The sequence below is a fragment of the Tupaia chinensis genome, unplaced genomic scaffold (assembly GCF_000334495.1).
Source record: "Tupaia chinensis unplaced genomic scaffold, TupChi_1.0 Scaffold000238_1, whole genome shotgun sequence".
Lineage (NCBI taxonomy): Eukaryota > Metazoa > Chordata > Mammalia > Scandentia > Tupaiidae > Tupaia > Tupaia belangeri.
The window spans coordinates 6,796,621-6,815,465 of NW_006159716.1; the positions used below are offsets into that span (position 1 = coordinate 6,796,621).

The 18,845-nt window shown below is 41.2% G+C and overlaps 1 protein-coding gene across 1 annotated transcript in view; it reads right to left on the reverse strand.

Annotated features, from left to right (window-relative positions):
• The window catches only part of ZFAND3 (zinc finger AN1-type containing 3), a gene marked incomplete at its 5' end in the record, with an annotated part of 258,640 nt that overhangs the window by 31,767 nt on the left and 208,028 nt on the right, over positions 1 to 18,845 (reverse strand). Inside the window, 1 exon segment of the mRNA XM_014587859.2 lies at positions 3,343 to 3,510. Within this exon segment, the coding sequence (XP_014443345.1) occupies positions 3,343 to 3,510 (168 nt within the window).

Genomic DNA, 18,845 nt, shown 5'->3' on the forward strand with positions numbered 1-18,845 from the left:
TGGAATCATAAACGACCCCATATTGCCAAAGAGATAATGTGCAAGAGGGGCAGAGTAGGAAGCACCTCACTCTCTGACCCTAAAATACATGAAGAAGCTGTGATAACCAAAACAGCATGGTCCTGGCACGAAAACAGAAACATGGATCAATGGAACAGAACAGAGACCTCAAAAATAGGCCCCAAATCATATAGCCAATTGATTTTTTTTTTCTTTTTTGGAGAGGTTTTCACTATAGGGCACGTGCGCTTGCCAGACAGACAGAGAGAGACATAGACAGAAAGCGAGAAATCACCGCCCAGGGGGTATGGTCACGCTGCAATCCCTTCTCCTCCATTCTCCTCTCGGGATCTTGGGCACGCACGCACACGCGCCTGGCGTAAGTTTTAAGCCACCAGGTCAGGGACGTGAACCGTGGTCAACTATGTGGGAGTCCAGTGACATAGCCATTACGCTAACTGCACAGCCAATTGATTTTTGACAAAGGGCACCAGTCGATCCAGCAGGGGAAAAAAAAAATCTCTTTAGCAAATGGTGCTGGAAAAACTGGATATCCACCTGCAGAAAGATAAAACTAGACTCCTATCTCTTGCCATTAACAAAAGTGGATCAACTCAAAATGGATCACAGATCTAAACTTAAGGCCTCAAACTATAAAACTCTTGCCTTCAAGGAAAACTCTGGGGCACATTCGAGCAGAAAAGACTTCCTTAAGACCCCTAAAGCACAGAAAATAATTCAAAAATAGACAAATGGATAACATCAGGTTACAAAGCTTCTCTGTTCAGCAAAAGAAACAATAATTAGAGTGAATCAGTAACCCTTGAAATGGAAGAATATATTTGTAAACTATGCTTCAGATGAGAGGCTGATAACCAGAATATACAGGGAACTCAAGTACCTTAACTGAAAAATAAGACAAAACAAAAACAACAACTAATGAAAAAAAAATAAATTATCAACTCAATTAAAAGATGGGCAAATGAACAGACAACTCTCTAAGGAAGACACATGAGAGCCAAAAGGCATATGAAAAAATGCTCAACATCCCTTAACATAAGGGAAACGCGAATCAAAACCACAATGAGATACGCTCTAACCCTCGTCAGAATGGCTAAGATTAAAAAAATGAAAAATGAGGTGCTGGCAGGTGGCGGGTAGTTAAGGGCACTGGACTCTCAAATGGCTGAATGCGGTTCAAGTACTGGACCTGGGGGCTGGCTTTCTTGCTTTCTCTCTCTCTGTCCCTCTCTGGTGAAATGAAAATAAACGAATAAATAAATAAAGTTAAATAAGATAATTCTTAAAAAACTTAAAAACGTTAAGTGCTGGCAAGGCTGTGGTGAAAATAGAACCCTCCTACTCTGTTGGTGGGAGTGTAAATTAGTAGTCATTGTGGAGAACAATATGGAAGTTCCTCCAAGATCTACAAATAGAACTACCATACAATCCCGCAATTCCATTCCTGGGTATCTACCCAAAGGACGGGAATATACTCAGTCAGAAAAGTACTTGTACATCCACATTTACCATGGCATTATTCACAATTGCTAAGACATGGAACCAACCCAAATGTCCATAACAGATTAATGGATTAAAAAGTATGGCACATATATGCTAAGGAATACTACTCAGCCAGAAAAAATAAGACCCTGGCATTTGATAGAATGCAGATGAACATGGACTATTTACAACTAAGTAAAGCAAGCCAGACTATCAAAGAGAGACTTTGTATGTCCCCACTTACTATATACCAAATGTCTGTACTCTATGGTAGAATCTGAAAGACTGGAAGATAGAAAAGCATGGAGAATTGTGGATATTAGAGACAGTGTGGGAGGAAGGTGGGAAATGGGTGAGGGTGAGAGGAAGGGAATCAAGGGAGAAAGAAAAGAAACAAAACACTTAAGGGACACAAAAATAGAAAATTATCTGTGGATGATAACTTGCATGATAATACCTTTAACTAGAATAATATACAGTGTATCCATGCTGGGGAAATTCATTTTGCAAGCTATAATGATATATAGTGGTTGAATGTATAAAAAAATGAATAAATAAATAAACTATGGGGAAAAAAAATAAAGCTGACCTCTCAGGATGAAACAAAGAGATAGGATTCTGAGAGGTTAGAGGCAGGCCTCTAAGTTTGCCTAATGACTCCTCTGCTCCCCAGAACTAATGTTGTTTAAAACAATGTTCTGGGGTCAGCAGGTAGTGTGGAGGTCAAGGTGCTGGATCCCACATGGCCAGCTTCCTGGTTTGAGTCCTGGACCTGGCGACTTGAAAATCACACCAGGTGTGTACATGTAAGTGCCCAAATTCCCAAGAGAATGGTCAGTAGAGAAAGGACTGCAATGTGGCCATCTCTCCTTGGGGGAGTTATCAAGTGCATGCACCCTATAGCAAAAACTGAAATATAAATTACTAAAACTTAAAACTAGGAAGGCTAGTTAGATGGCATAGCACTAATGCACTGCTCAATCAATGCTGAGTTCAGTCCTCCCATCTAACCTGTACACAAAAAGGCAAGCATGCCCATGACCCTGACTGGTTGGGAGCTGGGGGGAGGGGGTCATGGCATGAGACCTTGTTGAGGGTGCTTGTCATGTTTTCCTGCTGCCTTCTCTCACTCTCATGAAAGGAAAAAAAAAGAAAAAAAAAAAAAAAAAAAAAAGGCAAACAGAGCCAGTAGGCGGTATGGAGGTTAAGGTGCTAGAGATAAAGGATTGGTTTAACTTTTGTTCCACCGTGGACAGACACTGAGTTTTTACAAATGGATTCCTGTGTAGTAATCCTACCAGGTGGAATTATGCTGCAGTAAACAAAAGGAACGGTTACTTTACAGTTCTTCTAGCGTGCTGACTGCATGAATAAAGGTTTAAAGAAACATAAAATCAAACTATAGTTTGAAAAAGATATGGGGGAGAAATCTTATATTGATTATAAACGGGAAAAAGCTCATTCAAAATTAATTTACTATGTGAATTATATGGTACACATCTCAGAATTCTGCTGGTTTGATAGATTTTTAAAGCTTTGGACAGGAAAGAAAGAGTGGTAAGTGATAGGGAAAAGTCGAAAGCAGTAAGCAGTGACAATGTAACGCTAAAGAAATATGTGTAAGAGTAGAATATTTCTGCTTTAAAAAAAAATGTGGAGGAAATGGTATTTAGAAAGCAAGAATTCCATATGCCTGATTCCCAAGCTCCAAACCTACAGCTCACAGTGAGTACTCTCTCAAACAATGAAGTAAGCCTTTACCTTCTTAGGAATAATCTCCGAGGCTATGCCAAGGATATTAAGGACAGTCTCTTTCACGCCACTGGGGGAGAGGCTTACCGCAGCGACACGATCCCAATTCCTGCTGCACCAGCTCCAGTTTGGTTTGGCACTGGAAGCACCGACGTCGACTCTTCTGTTTAGATCGGCTGGTTTCCTCGGTCCGCTCAGTGTTCTCCAGTAGTCGTGGCCGTTTCACTGGCGATGCCTCATTCTCAGACTGTGAATCTGACCAAAATAACATATTTCATTTGGGGATCAGGGTGTGTGCTTGGCCTGGCCAAGTACAGCTGATTAATGTACTGCCAGGCATTCTTCTGACCAGGCTGCTGCCCTTGTCCGGGGAAGAACTGGATCTGGGTAAGCAAGAAAGCTGGTCTGACTCTACTGGTTTAGACTACACCAGCTGTGACAAGCATGTACCTTTAGGATCGACTTCTAACAACCCAGGGCTAAGCTGTCAGGCCTAAAGATCCTCCTGAAGAGGAGGATGGGGATGGCTCAACAAAAAACAGTACTATGGTGATGTTTTTAAATAAAGCTAGCCAGCAAGTGGCTCAGTGGTTAAGGCACTGGACTCCTACATGATGAACTACAGTTCGAGTCCCAGACCTGGCAGCCTGCTTTCTCACTCTCTCTCTCTTGTCTCTCTCTACTGAACACATGTGCCCTGTAGCAAACTTATAAAAAAAAATCAATAATTAATAAAAATTAAACAATTTTTAAAGATAGCTAAGTTATAGCGTCAGCAGGTAGTGTGGTGGCTAAAGTGCTGGACTCCCAAAGAGCTGACTGTGGTTCAAGCCCCAGACCCAGCTGCTTGAGAATCAAGGTATCCTTTACCTACTGTATCTTCATATCACTATGCTTAGCACAAAACCATAACCAAAGTCAGTGTTTGATGGTGACCTATAATCTTTTCTATTAAAATTACTTACATTTCTACTCTTCAACACAGAAGAATCAGGTTCTAACACTGAGAACTAGTTCATCTTTATTCAGAGTAAAGGAGTACCCCTATATTTCACAAGTAAGCTGTCTTGTGGCCTTCACAGTGTGTGTTGATGGGGACTGGGCAGTGGGTAGTGGTTGGCACTATAAACCCTACAAAATGGTAGGAAGAGGTGTAGTGTGTATAAACTTGTGTCTTGTATAACCTCAAAAAAGTATCTAACATGCAGTAAAGTTTGTCACAGGCAAGCTGTAAATAACTCTTGCCTTCCATAAAAGGTTAACACTGCACTCCTGGAATAGGTGCCACTGCATACTAAGGATACAACTCTTGCCAAGGTCTCAAAGTGGTTTATAATAACAGCTATCTGCGGGGAATCTCCTGAACAGACTGGCTTAAGATAATCTAGATCCACCCTTTCCCCTAGTCTGTTCTCCACATAGCAGCCAAGGGATCTTGTTTAGAAAATCAAGTTAGAGTCAAGTCACTTCCCTGCTCACACACAAACAGCTCTCCTTTTCAGAGTAAAAGTCCAAATACTTATTATAACTCTTAAACCCTGCACAGTGTGCCCTTCCCTAATCTCTCGACCCTCGTTTCCAGCTGCTTTCTCCTTTTGCCACAGCTACACTAGCCTTCTATGTCTCTGACCTCCAGGCCTTTGTACATTCTCTTCTCTCTATCTGGAATACCTTCACCCTTAATTACCAGGAATCTCGTTTCTCTCTCTCTTTTTTTTTTTTTAAAGTTTTTTTGCCATAGGGTACATGCACTCACCAGAGAGAAGAAAAGTGAGAAATCACTCGTAGAGGGGATGGCCTGGCCACAATCCCTTCTCCATTCTCCTCTAGGGAATATGGGCATGCACGTACATGCGGCCCAGTGTGATTTTCAGCCACTGGGTCTGGGACTCGAACCTCAGTTGGCCATGTGGGAGTCAAGTGCTCCAACTACCATGTCACTGCAATCCCTTCTCTTCTATTCTTCTCCCTAGATACCATCTGAGTCACATTTTCAATGAAGCCTTCTTCCTATCTAGAGCACCCAAATCCCTCTTCCCTCATGCTTCCCCTCCTCACTTTCAAAATCCCTCTAGGACACTTATCTTTAAACACTGTACCCTAGGAGAACGTAAACTGCAGGAGGGCAAGACATTTCACTGGCTTAGTTCACTGATGTCCCTCCATGCCTACGTATTTATAGAGTGAATGAATCTCCTAAGCAGGCCTGACTTTCCATTTAAAATAGCTCTAGGGAGAACCTGTCGGATATATTTTAATGAGGGCATGCCTTTCCCTGCCTCTCTCTGAGGAAGATGCTACACTTTGCCAACATCAGCCACTGGCCCCAGCAGTGATGATGGTAAGGTCTGCTCACAGCCTCCTAAGCCCACATTGTGTGGGACCCCACACCGTTCTTAGCCACTGCAACCTTCATTTTAAAAAATCTCATTTAATTCTCCCACTCCTATGTTTCCCCCTGAGACAAACCAACTAAATAAAGCTTTTGATGAAAATAACCGAAAGCCAAGCCCAGCTCTATATCCCAGCTCTGCTGAATGAAACCACTAGAGCCGGTGTGCCTATAGTGACTGAGGTAGCTACAGACAGGCCTGGAACCCTCCTTCCTCTACAAGAGCAACAGCAACAATCTAAATGTAAATCCTTACAAAGCAGCCAGCCAAAAGGAATTCACCTTTAATGAGTTATGTTGCTCTGCATGTGTGTGTGCCGGGATCCTTTCACAAACCAACAATGATACTACTTGTATTGGTAACTCTATTATAGAGTTATCCGTCATACTACGGAGAAGGGGGCAATAGGAAGAGAAAAATCTAGAATTTTCTGTAACAAGAAATGATACTTGTTTCGAGATAAGAGTCTGAATTTGAAACCCCATTTTCCCTTCCTTTTCAATTTTTTGCCATAGGGCATATGCGCTCGCCAGAGAGAGCAAGTGAGTGAGAGAAATCCCTCCTGAGGCAGGATGACCACATCTCAACTCTTCTCTTTTATTCTCTTCTCAGGACTTGGGGCATGCACGCGCACACACCCGGTATGGTTTTCAAGCCACCAGGTTTAGGACTTGAACGGTGTGGTTGGTCATCGCCAACCACACAGTTGGGATACAGTGCCTTAATCTCCACACCACGTGCTGCCCCTTGAGACATCCTTTTAAGAAAGTGTACCTGGCAGGTAGAAGTGCCCACTAAGAGAGGGAGGTAGATACCACCTTTCATTATGAATACGATAAAAGTCTAGAGTCCCTTGGCTTGATGCCAGCATTACCTCTATAGTATAAAAGATGGTGAGAACCAGCAGTTAGCGTAATGGCTATGTCGCTGGACTCCCACATAGCCAATCGTGGTTCGCATCATGGACCCGGTGGCTTAAAACTCACACCGGGCGCGTGTGCGTGCATGCCCAAGATCCCAAGAGGAGAATGGAGGAGAAGGGATTGCGGCATGACCATCCCCCCTGGGGGGTGATTTCTCGCTTTCTGTCTCTATGTCTCTCTTTGTCTGTCTGGTGAGTGCACGTGCCCTACAGTGAAAATCTCTCCAAAAAAAAAAAAAAAGATGGTTGGCCTCTCTGTCGCACCTCTGATAGAACCGAGAGTGTATCTAAAAATGTAGACATCATATTCAAAGCTCTTTGCACATGAGTCTGTACCACACTGTCAGTGTTGACTGCCTGAATAGAACCTACCTTCACTACTAAAGCAAACCTTTCCTACAAGGAAAAGACTATTTCATTTCAGTGTGGCAATGAAGCTGGCAAAAAAGGAAAAGAAAGAAAGTTCACTGTAGCAACGGTATCATGGCTAACTAGTTTCAAATAATCAAGGGGGTGATGTGTAAAAGAGGTATCTTTTAATGTGTCAGTCTAATAATTAGAAAATAGAATTCATATTTATATAACCAAGACCACTGCTCATCACCGATCTACCTTGATGGTAACCCCAAAAGTTAGGAGGCCTGTCCAGCCCTCTCTTTTCTCTTTCCCAACAAACAATCACCAACAGTACTATACGTTGTAAGTCTACATGGTCCCATGCTGAGTGTTTCCTTTATCTATTCCATGCTGTTACAAAGACTACTGAGTTATTTGTTCTGGTAGGTAAGAGGCATGGGATATTCCTGAAATAATAGGTCCTAAGGGAGGTTTCTGCTGCTGCCAACAGCTTCTTGGCTACATTGCATTGGCTGTCCTGAAAGGACACCATTCAGCCCTAGTCAGTCCTCTGAGAGACGATGTTCCAGCATCTGTAGACATCTATAACCAAAGGCATGCATGTACAGAAAGTCTGCGCTGTGAGAAGCAGTCCTAGATGATTCTAAACCAAGATGGATGAAGTATTTAACAGAATGCGCCATTTTTTTAGAATCAAGGAACTATTCTGAGACATTAAGAGACCCATAACTTTTAAGTTCTGGAAGTTACCCTTCCTTTGGTTGATGGTCTATTAGATAGAAAAGGGATCCCTGTGCTAACTAAAGGTCCCCTCTATGAAGAGGGAGGAGAAACGAGCTCTGAAAACTGTTTACCACCCTCCCCATGCTGCCATTCAAGAAGGTGACTGTGTTATATACAGCGTCTTGGCAAAGCAGACCATTCTTTGGCATTTTCTTACAAGTCAACTTGGTGTTTTAATTAGAAGCTAATGAAATAAATAGCAGTCTATAGGATCATCATCATGTCTTCATAAGAAATTTACATCCCCTCTGCTAATTATTTAATGAAACCTGTGCCATGAGCTGAGCTGCCTAAATAAGAGAAACAGATGTCGTGGGCAGGGATTCTAATTACATAATAATGAACTAAATAATTCAACTATTCAATTATAAATTTTAGGTCTATTAGAAAATGACTACCAGAGAAAAAAGATTCAAACATGGTTAACATCTACTGTTCATATTTGAATAAATTAAACTCTCATTATCTGCTTTGTGCTCACAAATATACTTCCTATTACCCTGAAGCATTTCTAATTTCCTGAACAATGACAGAAAACACCTAATAGCCTACTTGCATCCTCTCGACTTGGGCAGAAAGGGTTAAAATGTAGAGAGAGGGGTGAACAGAAATAACTCTTCCATGCAGCTTTCACTGTCAGAAGAAAGGAGTCCTTGCAAGGAGCATGCTCATTAGCAGCAGGAGGAGCTGTAGTGGCAAACTAGGAACTGTTCCCACCCCAGGAGTTAAGAGTGACTTCTAATTAAGGTCCTTCATAAAGGGCCAACAAAGCAGATTTTTTTTTCCCAGTATGCTCTTTCTTGAGAACATAATCTAGTCTGGATATACTCAGCAGAGCTGCCTGCCACACACCCGTATCAGGTTCACAGCTCTTGGAACTCATCAGACCCTCTCTTTCTCTGCCAGTGTTTAACAGAATGAGACAGATACCTCGTCGCATCTTCTAGACAAAGGGAAGTCTAAGCAAGAATCAGAATGTGATTAAATGAAGAAGGAAAAGCTTGAGAGAAAGTATTTTACCTATCAGCTTTCTTGGCTGGAACATAATCACTAAATTCGTGATAGAAAAAAACAAAGTATAGTGATTTTAAAAACATAATCTTATCTTTATAAGTTTTTTTTCTCTTTAGAGAAAGTCTAATTGTACTTTCCTGGCCAATTGCAGAAAGGAGTGGTAAGACTCTCAATTTAGGAACACAGTTTAACTGGAAAGCCTGACTAGCAACAATAAACAGAGCTACTTCTTTTAAAATTCTGTCTTGTCTCTGACAGAAATTCACATTTGTTTCTTACTGTCACTGTTCTTGTCTTTATTACTCATGTTCTCTCCCCAAAATTTCCAAATAAATTGTGTCAGGCCTGTCAGAGTCGAATCCCGATCTCTCTTAATCTCCTGTCACTGTGCAGCTGGCAGCCTGCACGCACCCCAGGCCGTTAACCGTGGCCATGGCCTCCTGACATGGCAGGCGGGCTCTCGGCCCTCTGTACAAGCCAACGCTCACAACACAGACTAGGACAGGGAGAAGCAATGGCAACAGAGAGAAGAAAGCTTCCATTCCCTTCTCCCACACCTTCCCTTACTTCTCCAAAAGAAAGATGAATCTGTTTAATCTCAGCCTTTATGACAGCTTTTGAGGTACTCAATCAGTTTTTTTAGAACCTATCACAGTCTCTTGACAGAATGACATTTATGATCCCAACAGCCTGTGCAAACATCAGTAAGAGCAATAATTAATGAACCCTCACACATCACTGCTGCCTCTCTCTCTACCATTTAAAAGGAGCTTAAGCTTCTAAAACCTCTGCCCATGAAAAATGCCACTCTCACCAGAAAAACTGATAGGAGACTTGGAAAACCCTGTCTCACAGGTGCTCTCTCTCTGTGCTTCTCCTCATGCTTCGCTTTCAGAGCGTGTGCAGGGATTGAACCCACCCTCTCCGGCATTTTACTGTGTGTACCATGAAAGACTTCATGAGAGAGAAAACTCCCTCATCACCCATTAAAAAAAACTCCCCACTTGGTTCAACCAGGATTTTCCCCTCCTCTATCTTCCTAATGGCCCTAGAATAATTGTGGAATAACACATCTGTTTAAAAGCCATCACATGGACAGAGAATGAAGTTCAAGAGGCTTTGTGGAGAATGCTGCCATCTTTGTCTGATAAGGAGATGAATCTAGCTTGAAATACACGCAGGGTGTCATATACTGGGTCATAATCATTTTAAAGGTCAATTACTCACAAATTTCTTGGCAGTACAATTACTAAGCATACTCTCCCTCTTCTATTTCCCCTGTCCCCAGCCCTCTTGCGTATTTTCTGTCTTTCTCCTTTGCTACTACAGCTATCCAAGGGTGGTCTCATTCTCTAGTAGATCCTTAAGAGTGAAGGCAGAACTCTGACTCTTCCTCCATTCTGGAACATAAGATTGGGCGATGTGGGCTGGCCAATCAGTAAAGCAGATCATCCTGGGAGGGCATCTGAGCTTGGAGTATCTGTCCTTCTTGGCATGGTCGAAAGACGAAAGGAATCAGCAATCCTGGAGGTTACTAGGACCGTCTAAGCATCTGATTTTATTTCTCATGGCAGCAATGCAGAGCTGCTTCTATACAGTTTTCTGGCTGGAGGAGCAGCAGAACACACAGAAGCCGTGAGCCCCAATAATCTGTGCCCTTAAGGAGATGAGCATCCACAATACCTGGGAGGCTTGTGTTAAAGACTGCAATTAGATTTCTCACTTCCTCACAACCCTTTCCCACTCCTATTCGTGGTGTACAGGAACCTGGAGCTGATTTTGGTGGAGCACCTTGACACCAGAAACACGTGATTATGAACCCATCAAAGGATCCAGCAGGATAAGCTAAGAACAACTCTCCATCAAATAAAACCATCTTAAATGAAAGTCATGGCATCAGAGTCCAACAGTTCTAAAGGAAGGGGTTTTCCCTTGAACTTTTCTTTCTTTTCTATATGCCTTTTATTTCTCTTTCTTGCCCGCCGTGCTGGGTAGGCCTTCTGGTATGATGCTAAACAGCAGCGCTGAGAGAGGACATCCTTCCTTGTTCCCTGCCTTAGAAGAAAAGCAGTCACTCTCTACCCAAGTTTTTACTTCAAAAAATTTCAGAGAAAGGCTGGGGGGAAAAAAACAAAACATGTGTATGCACGCCACTCAGATCCAACAACTGTTAAAATGTTTTGCCACATTCCTTTAACTCTTGCCTCCATATTTATCCTTTTTTCTACTCTGAATATCTGAGAATAAGTTGCAAATGTAAAATTAATTCACCCTAGAATATACATGCATCTAATTGTAAGGGCATTTCCTTACTTGACCAAATATCACACCTGTGTGTGTATGTGTTGGGGGGTGTTTGCTTGCTTTCCTTCTCTCTTGCTCTCTCTCTAGTGAGTGCCTCTTTCTCTCTCTGGTGAGTGTATCTCTCTCACTCTCCAGCGAGCACATGGGACTTTTAGGGAAAAAAAAATAACAACAAAACAAAAAACTTCCAATAGGCACACATGGTTGGAGAACTGGCACAGTTACAGGCAGGTGCCATGCAGCCAGCCCGGTTCCAATGGCACTATGGCAGTAGAGGACAGAATGGTCTTCCTCCAACTGTTTCTACTGCATCTCTGTCTCATACTGGACATTAGGATATGATCCATCTGTGCCTTGGCAAGAAGTGGATGTTTAATCAAACAGCAAGAGATGAGCGAGCTACCAGAAGCTTTGATTCATAATTTTAATTGCCATGATTTTAGTCTGATGGCATTCCCCGTGACTGAAGTTGATCCCCAAAGGCCACACAAGTCATTTCTCCAATTATCTCTTTTCCAATGACCTTCTAACTGACTGTTAATAGCTGCTATAAGACATCTCTTAATCATTCCAGTCTCTAAAATTCTTTTTTTATTTTCAATCTAAGGAAAAAACCTACTGGATTAAAAAATAAAAATCAAAAGCCCTGTGGCCTAGTGGTCATGGGAGCCAGAGCCCGCATGGCTGACCACAGTTTGAATCCAGACCTCACTGGCTTAAAAAACACATCCAGTGCATGTGTGTGTATGTCCCAAACCCTGAGAGGATGGAGAAATGGAGGAAAAGGAATTGTGACACTGTGGCCCCATTAGTTCTTTCTCCTCCTCTCTCTCTCTCTCTCTCTCAGTCCAGGTATTCCTGGTAATTTTTTTTTTTTTTAAAGAAAGAAATCCGGGACCAGCAGTTAGCGTAATGGCTATGTCACTGGACTCCCATATAGTCGACTGCAGTTCGCATCCCAGACCCGGTGGCTTAAAACTCACGCCGGACGCATGTGCGTGTGTGCCCAAGATCCAGAGAGGAGAACGGAGGAGAAGGGATTGTGGCATGGCCATCCCCCCTGGGGGGTGATTTCTTGCTTTCTGTCTCTCTGTCTCTCTCTGACTGTCTGGCTAACGCATGCGCCCTATAGCAAAAACCTCTCAAAAAAAAAAAAAGGAAAAGAAAAAGAAAGAATTCCAGGCTGCCTGTGGCTGTAGGCCCTAATGGCCAGGCCCTATCCCTCAGCCCCTACTCATTTCTGGACTTCAGGTTTGTTGCTTGGGACTTTAAGATGAACTTGCACCCCCTCCTCACCCCATCCGGAGACTGGTTCAATCCAGCGGCAGTGCCGGACACCAGGCTACCTGTGGTTGCAGGTCCTAATAGCCAGGACCCACCACTCATCCTCCACCCTTTCCCCACTTGCCTTTGGACTCTTAGAACTACAGTGTTTTTTTTGTTTGTTTGTTTTTTTGGGTTTTTTTTGAGAGGTTTTTGCTATAGGGCGCGTGCACTCGCCAGAAAGAGAGAGACAAAAAGCAAGAAATCACCCCCCAGGGGGGATGGCCATGCTGCAATCCCTTCTTCTCCATCCTTCTCTTGGGAGCTTTGCCACACACGCACACGTGCCCAGCATGAGTTTAAGCCACCGGGTCCAGGACGCGAACCGCAGTCGACTACATGGGAGTCCAGCGACATAGCCATTACGCTAACTGCTGGTCCCAGAACTTCAATGTTTTGAATATCGTGCCACATGTATTGCTCCAGAGGTGAAGCTTATTATCTCAGTCGGAGGCTCACCACTCCTTGGAAACAGGTAGGACTTTGGGTCACCCAGGACCAGTGACAACAGTGCATGGTACTGGTGAGCAACAGGGAGGCAAACCAGAAGAGAGATCACCAATTTTCTAATCCCACACACCTTTTAACACTCAGAGATACCTTGAGTAAGTTAGGAAGGCACTTATAGATCACCAGATGACTGGGAACAATCGCAGAGGCTCAAGAAACATGAGCAACCAAGTCAATAAACCTTGCTTGGACAGCTGGCAGTAACAACACCTGTTTCGGCACTGCTGCTAAATACAAGCTGGACTGCAGAACTTCTCTATCAGCTAAAGTAAATGATGCCAGCCTGATTAGACTGGGTTATACTCAGACCCTCCGACCAGGAGTCAAATTGACCCTGTTAGCTCTAATCGATCAAAAGAATTTCAATGCAGGTGGTCGTAAGATTGGGTTGGGATTTGAACTGGAGGTTTAATGTGGTTTTGAGTAAAGTATCAAATTTGTCCCTGGAAGTGAAGAGAAATGAATCCACTGTGTTTTGGTCTTAAAATTCTTCTGTGAAATTTCAAAAGTGTGAACTTTTTATTCTTCCAAAGAATTGTAATCCTCCCTACACTGACATCTAGAGATCGCAGTCCATCTAAGGGAGGTGCGTGAAGGCACGCCTGGAAGGTGCCATATTTCAGTTCAGTTCTGTAGTGTTAATTTCAATGTGTTCCTCAGCACCAGTGTAGTTCATGTTGAAGGAAGTGACCCTGCCCTCCACATCACAATGTCCTGCACGTTCTATGCCACTTTTCATGACCTTTTAGGATATTGGTCTCTGTGCTGTAGTGGTAACTTCAGTTTTGCATCAGAGTAAAATAAAATAAACCCATCACATTTGGAACATTAAAAAAAAAAAAAAGAGGAAGAAATATGAGCAACCAACAAAAATGCCTCTCCCCTGAGGAAAGTTGTCAAGCCCATACCACCCATAGTCAACATAATGGACATCGTGGACATGTCGACTAAGCAATTCAGAATATTTGTAGTGACCAAACTAACTGAGATGTAAGAGAAAAGAGGCAATGAGCTCCAAAAGATGAAAAAGTCCTTGCATGACACCTTAAAAAAGAACCAGATGGACCTTCTAGGGTTGAAGAATTTGATACAGGAAATAAAGAAAACCTCTCTCAAAAGTATTAAAAGTAGATTAGATCAGGCAGAAGATTGAATCTCGAATGTAGAAGACAAAATATCTGACCTAGAAAAAAGTATCAAGATTGAGAAAACAACCAAGAAAAATGAGGATAATACACGAGAAATACTGGATACTATATCAAGTATCCCAACATCTTGATAATTGTTATCCCAGAAGACGAAGAAAATAATAAGGGCATTGATCATTTATTCCATGAAATCCTGGAAGAAAACTTTCCAAACCTAGAAAGGCATTGAAATATCCAGATCCAAGAAATACATAAGATCCCAAATAGAATCAACACAAGAAGAACCTCTCAAAGGCACATCATAGCCAGATTGGCAAAAATAACAAAGACAAGATACTAAAGCTGGCAAGAGGAAAATGTTAAGGTACTCACAAAAGGTCACCCCATCAAGCTAACATTGGACCTCTCAGCAGAAACAATGTGGGCAAGGAAAGAATGAGGAAATATAGTCAGTGTTGAACGAAAAACAATTTCAACCAAAAATACTATACCCAGCAAGATTATCTTTCATATAGGAAAAAAGATAAAAACATTCTCGAATAAACAAAATCTGAAGGAATTTACCAACTTCAGACCAGCTCTTCAAGAGGTTCTGAAGGGAGTGTTATGCCAGGAAAACTAAAAAGTCAGACGGACAGTTTTAAGAGAACAAAAAGCAATCAAGAAAATGGCTGATTTAATGATACGAACAGGTCCAAAAATATCGACAATAACACTGAGTGTCAATGGATTAAACTCTCCAATTAAAAGACACAGACTGGCCGAATGTATAAAAAATCAGAAACCCTCTATCTGCTGTCTACAAGAAACGCACCTTATGGATAAAGACATATATAGACTAAAAGTGAAAGGATGGAAAAAAACATTCCATGTAAGTGGAAATAAAAAAAGGGGTGGAGTTGCAATATTGATTTCATACAAGATAGGCTTTCAAGACAAAAACTGTAAGATGAGACAAAGAAGGGCATTATATAATAGTAAATGGGGTAATCCAACAAGATGACATGATGCTGATAAATATCTACGCACCCAAACAGGAGCACCTAAATATGTGAAGGAACGAGTGCTAGAGCTAAAAGGAGAGATAGGGAACAAAACTATAATTGTTGGGGATCTCAAACCCAATTATCTTCTTTAGACTGATCTTCTAGGCAAAAAAATAGAGAAATACAGGACCTAAATGATACCGTAAATCAAATGGGCTTGAATGGGCTTGATAGATACCTATAGAACTTTCCACTTTAAGACCAAAAAATATACATTTTTTATCACTGCAGCATGAAACTTTTTCAAAGTTTGACCATATGTTAGGACACATATCAAGCCTTCACAGATTCAAAGGCATAGAAACTATATTCAGCATCTTCTTGACCATGATGTAATTTAACTCAAGATTAACTTCAAGAAACACCCCTGAAAATCCACAAACACATGGAAACTGAACAATCTATTTCTGAATGACTTCTTAACTACTGAAGAAATTAAGTCTGAAATAAAAAAAAATTTACAGAAACAAATGATAATGCATACACAAGTTTCCATAAGCTATGGGACACAGCAAAAGCAGTCATAAGAGGGAAATTCTTAGCAATTAGTGCACATAAGAAAAAGATGGAAAGGTGGCAAATAGATAACCTAACATCATGCCTCAGGGAACTGGAAAAACAACAACAACAACAACAACAAAATGCCAGATGAAAAGAAATAATTAAGGTTCAAGCAGAAAATAAATGAAAAAAAATAAACGAACCATACAGAAAATAAATTAAAGCAAAAGCTGGTTCTTTGAAAAGATTAACAAGATCGACACACCATTGGCTAGACTGATGAAGAAGAAAGAAACCAGATAAATCAAATATGTGATGAAACAGGCAACATTACAACAGACATAACAGAAATACAAAGTATCATTAGAGGATACTATGAGTGAGTATATGCCAACAAACAAGAGAACTTGGAGGAGATGGACAAATTCCTGGATGCATAAATCTATCAAGATTGAATCAGGAGGACATAGAAAACCTGAATAGACCCATAACAAGCCAGAGACTGAACCAGTAATAAATAATCTCCCAACAAAGAAAAGCTCAGGTCCAGATGGTTTCATTTCTGAATTCTACAAAACTTTTAATGAAGAGTTAATCCCTATCCTACTCAAATTACTTCTAAAGAGTCGAAAGGAAGGAAACCTTCCTAATTCATTTTCTGAAGCCTCCATCATCCTCATTCCCAAAACAGATAAGGGCATGACAAAAAAGGAAAACTACAGACCAATATGGTTGATGAATATAGATGCAAAAATTCTCAACAAGATACTAGCAAATCATATCCAACAACATACAACAAAGATTATTCATCACAACCAGGTAGGATTTATTCCAGGGATGCAAGGGTGGTTCAACATATGCAAGACCATAAATATAATATACCATATTAACAGAGAGAAAGATAAAAAACATGTGATCATTTCAATTGATGCAGAGAAAGCATTAGATAAAATATAACATTCTTTCATGATTAAGACCTTTGGTAAGATTGACATAGAAGGGTCATTTCCCAACACAATAAAAGCCATCTATGAAAAACATACAGCTAACGTTAACTGAATGGGAAAAAGCTAAAAGCTTTTCCACTAAAAACTGGTACTAGGCAAGGCTGCCCACTATCTCCACTGTTTTTTAATATAGTGCTGGACGTCTTAGCTAATGCAATCAGAAAAGAGAACAATATAAAAGGCATTCAAATAGACAAAAAAGAGTTGAAAATATCTTTATTCACAGATGACATGATGGTATACTTAGAAGACCCAAAGGTCTTCGAGATAAAACTTCTCGAAGTAGTGAGTACAGTAAAGTGGCAGGATACAAAGTCAACATCCAAAAATCTATAGCATTTCTATATATGAACAAGTTGAATGAAGAAGAGCTGAAGAAAGGAATTCCTTTCACCATAGCCACAAAATTTATAAGCTTTCTAGGCATAAGCCTAACTAAGGAAGTCAAAGACCTTTATAAAGAAAACTATGAAAATCTTAAAAAATGTATTGATAAGGAAATAAAAAAGTAGAAAGACATCCCATGCTCCTGGATTGAAAGAATTAACATAATCAAAATGGCAACTCTACCCAAATTAATCTACATATTTAACGCAATTCCAATCAAAATACCAGAGATATTCTTCACAGATCTAGAAAAGACAATCATAGAATTTGTTTAGTATCATAATAGACCTTGTATTGACAAAGCAATCCTGTGTAGAAAGAGTGGATTGGGAGGCATTTCACTCCCTGATCCCAAGATGTACTATAAAGCTGTGATCATAAAAATAGCATGGTAGGGAATAGCAGTTGGTGTAATGGCTATGTCGCTGGACTCCCATGTAGTCGACTGTTATTCAAGTGTTGGACCCAGTGGTTTAAACTCATGCCGGGTGCGTGTGCTGTGTGCCCAGGATCCCGAGAGGAAAATGGAGGAGAAGGGTTTGCAGTGTGATCATCACCCCTGGGGGGTGATTTCTCACTTTCTGTCTCTCTGTCTCTTTCTGATGAGTGCACGCGCCCTATAGCAAAAATCTCTCCCCCAAAAAACCTCAAAACAAACAGCGTGGTATCAGCACAGAAACAGACACGTGTACAAATGGAATAGAATAGAGACCCCAGAAATAAACCCCTAAGCTTACGGCCAACTGATTTTTGACAAAGGATACCAGTCAATCCACTGGGAAAAGGAAAACCTCTTTAGTAAATGGTGCTGAAAAAACTGGGTATCCACCTGCAGAAAGATGAAACTGAACCATCTTCCACCATTAACAAATGTCAACCTGAAATGGATCAAAGATCTGAACCCAAGACCTCAAATTATAAAACTACTGGTGGAAAATACTGGGGAAACTCTGGGAGACATTGGAGTAGGTAAAGACTTCTTAAATAAGACTCCTAAAGCACGGGCACTAATCCCTAAAATAGGTTAAGTAGGACTATATTGGAGTAAGAAGTTTCTGCACAGGAAAGGACACAGTAACAAGTGTGAATCGACAACCCTCAGAATGGGAAAATATTTTTGTCAAATATGCCTCAGACAAGGGACTGATAACCAAAATACACAGGGAACTTAAGTGCCTTATGCGGGGGGAAAAAAAAGATTAACCCAATTAAAAGATGGGAAAATGAGCTGAACAAAAATCTCTCCAAGGAAGACATATGAACAGCCAAAAAGCATATGAAATGATCAACATCCCTCCTCATAAGGGAGATGCAGATTAAAACCACAATGAGATACCACCTAACCCCTGTCAGAATGGCAAAGATTAAAAATACAAAAAGTGGTAAGTGTTGGCGGGGATGTGGTGAAAAGGGAACTCTCCTACACCATTCCTGGTGGGAATGTAAACTGGTTCAGCCACTATGGAGAACAACATGGAGGTTCCTTAAAGATCTATAAATAGAACTACCATTTGGTCCATCAATCCCACTTCTGGGGATCCACTCAAAGGAAAGGAGAATGCTCAGTTGGAAAAGCACTTGCACATCAATGTTTACTATAGCATTACTCATGATCACTAAGACATGGAGCCAACCCAAATGTCCATAAATTGATCAATGGATTGAAAAGGTGTGGTACATATACTCTGTGGAATACTACCCAGCCATAAAAAACAAGACCCTGGCATTTGATGTAAAGTGGTCGGATATGGAGGATCTATTGCTGAGTGAAGCAAGCCAGGATATGAAAGATATTGTATGTATCCACTTAATATATACCAACTATCTGCACTTTATGGTAGACATATAAATATTGGAGGGCTTAAAAGCAGTGAAAATAGTGGCGACGAAGACAA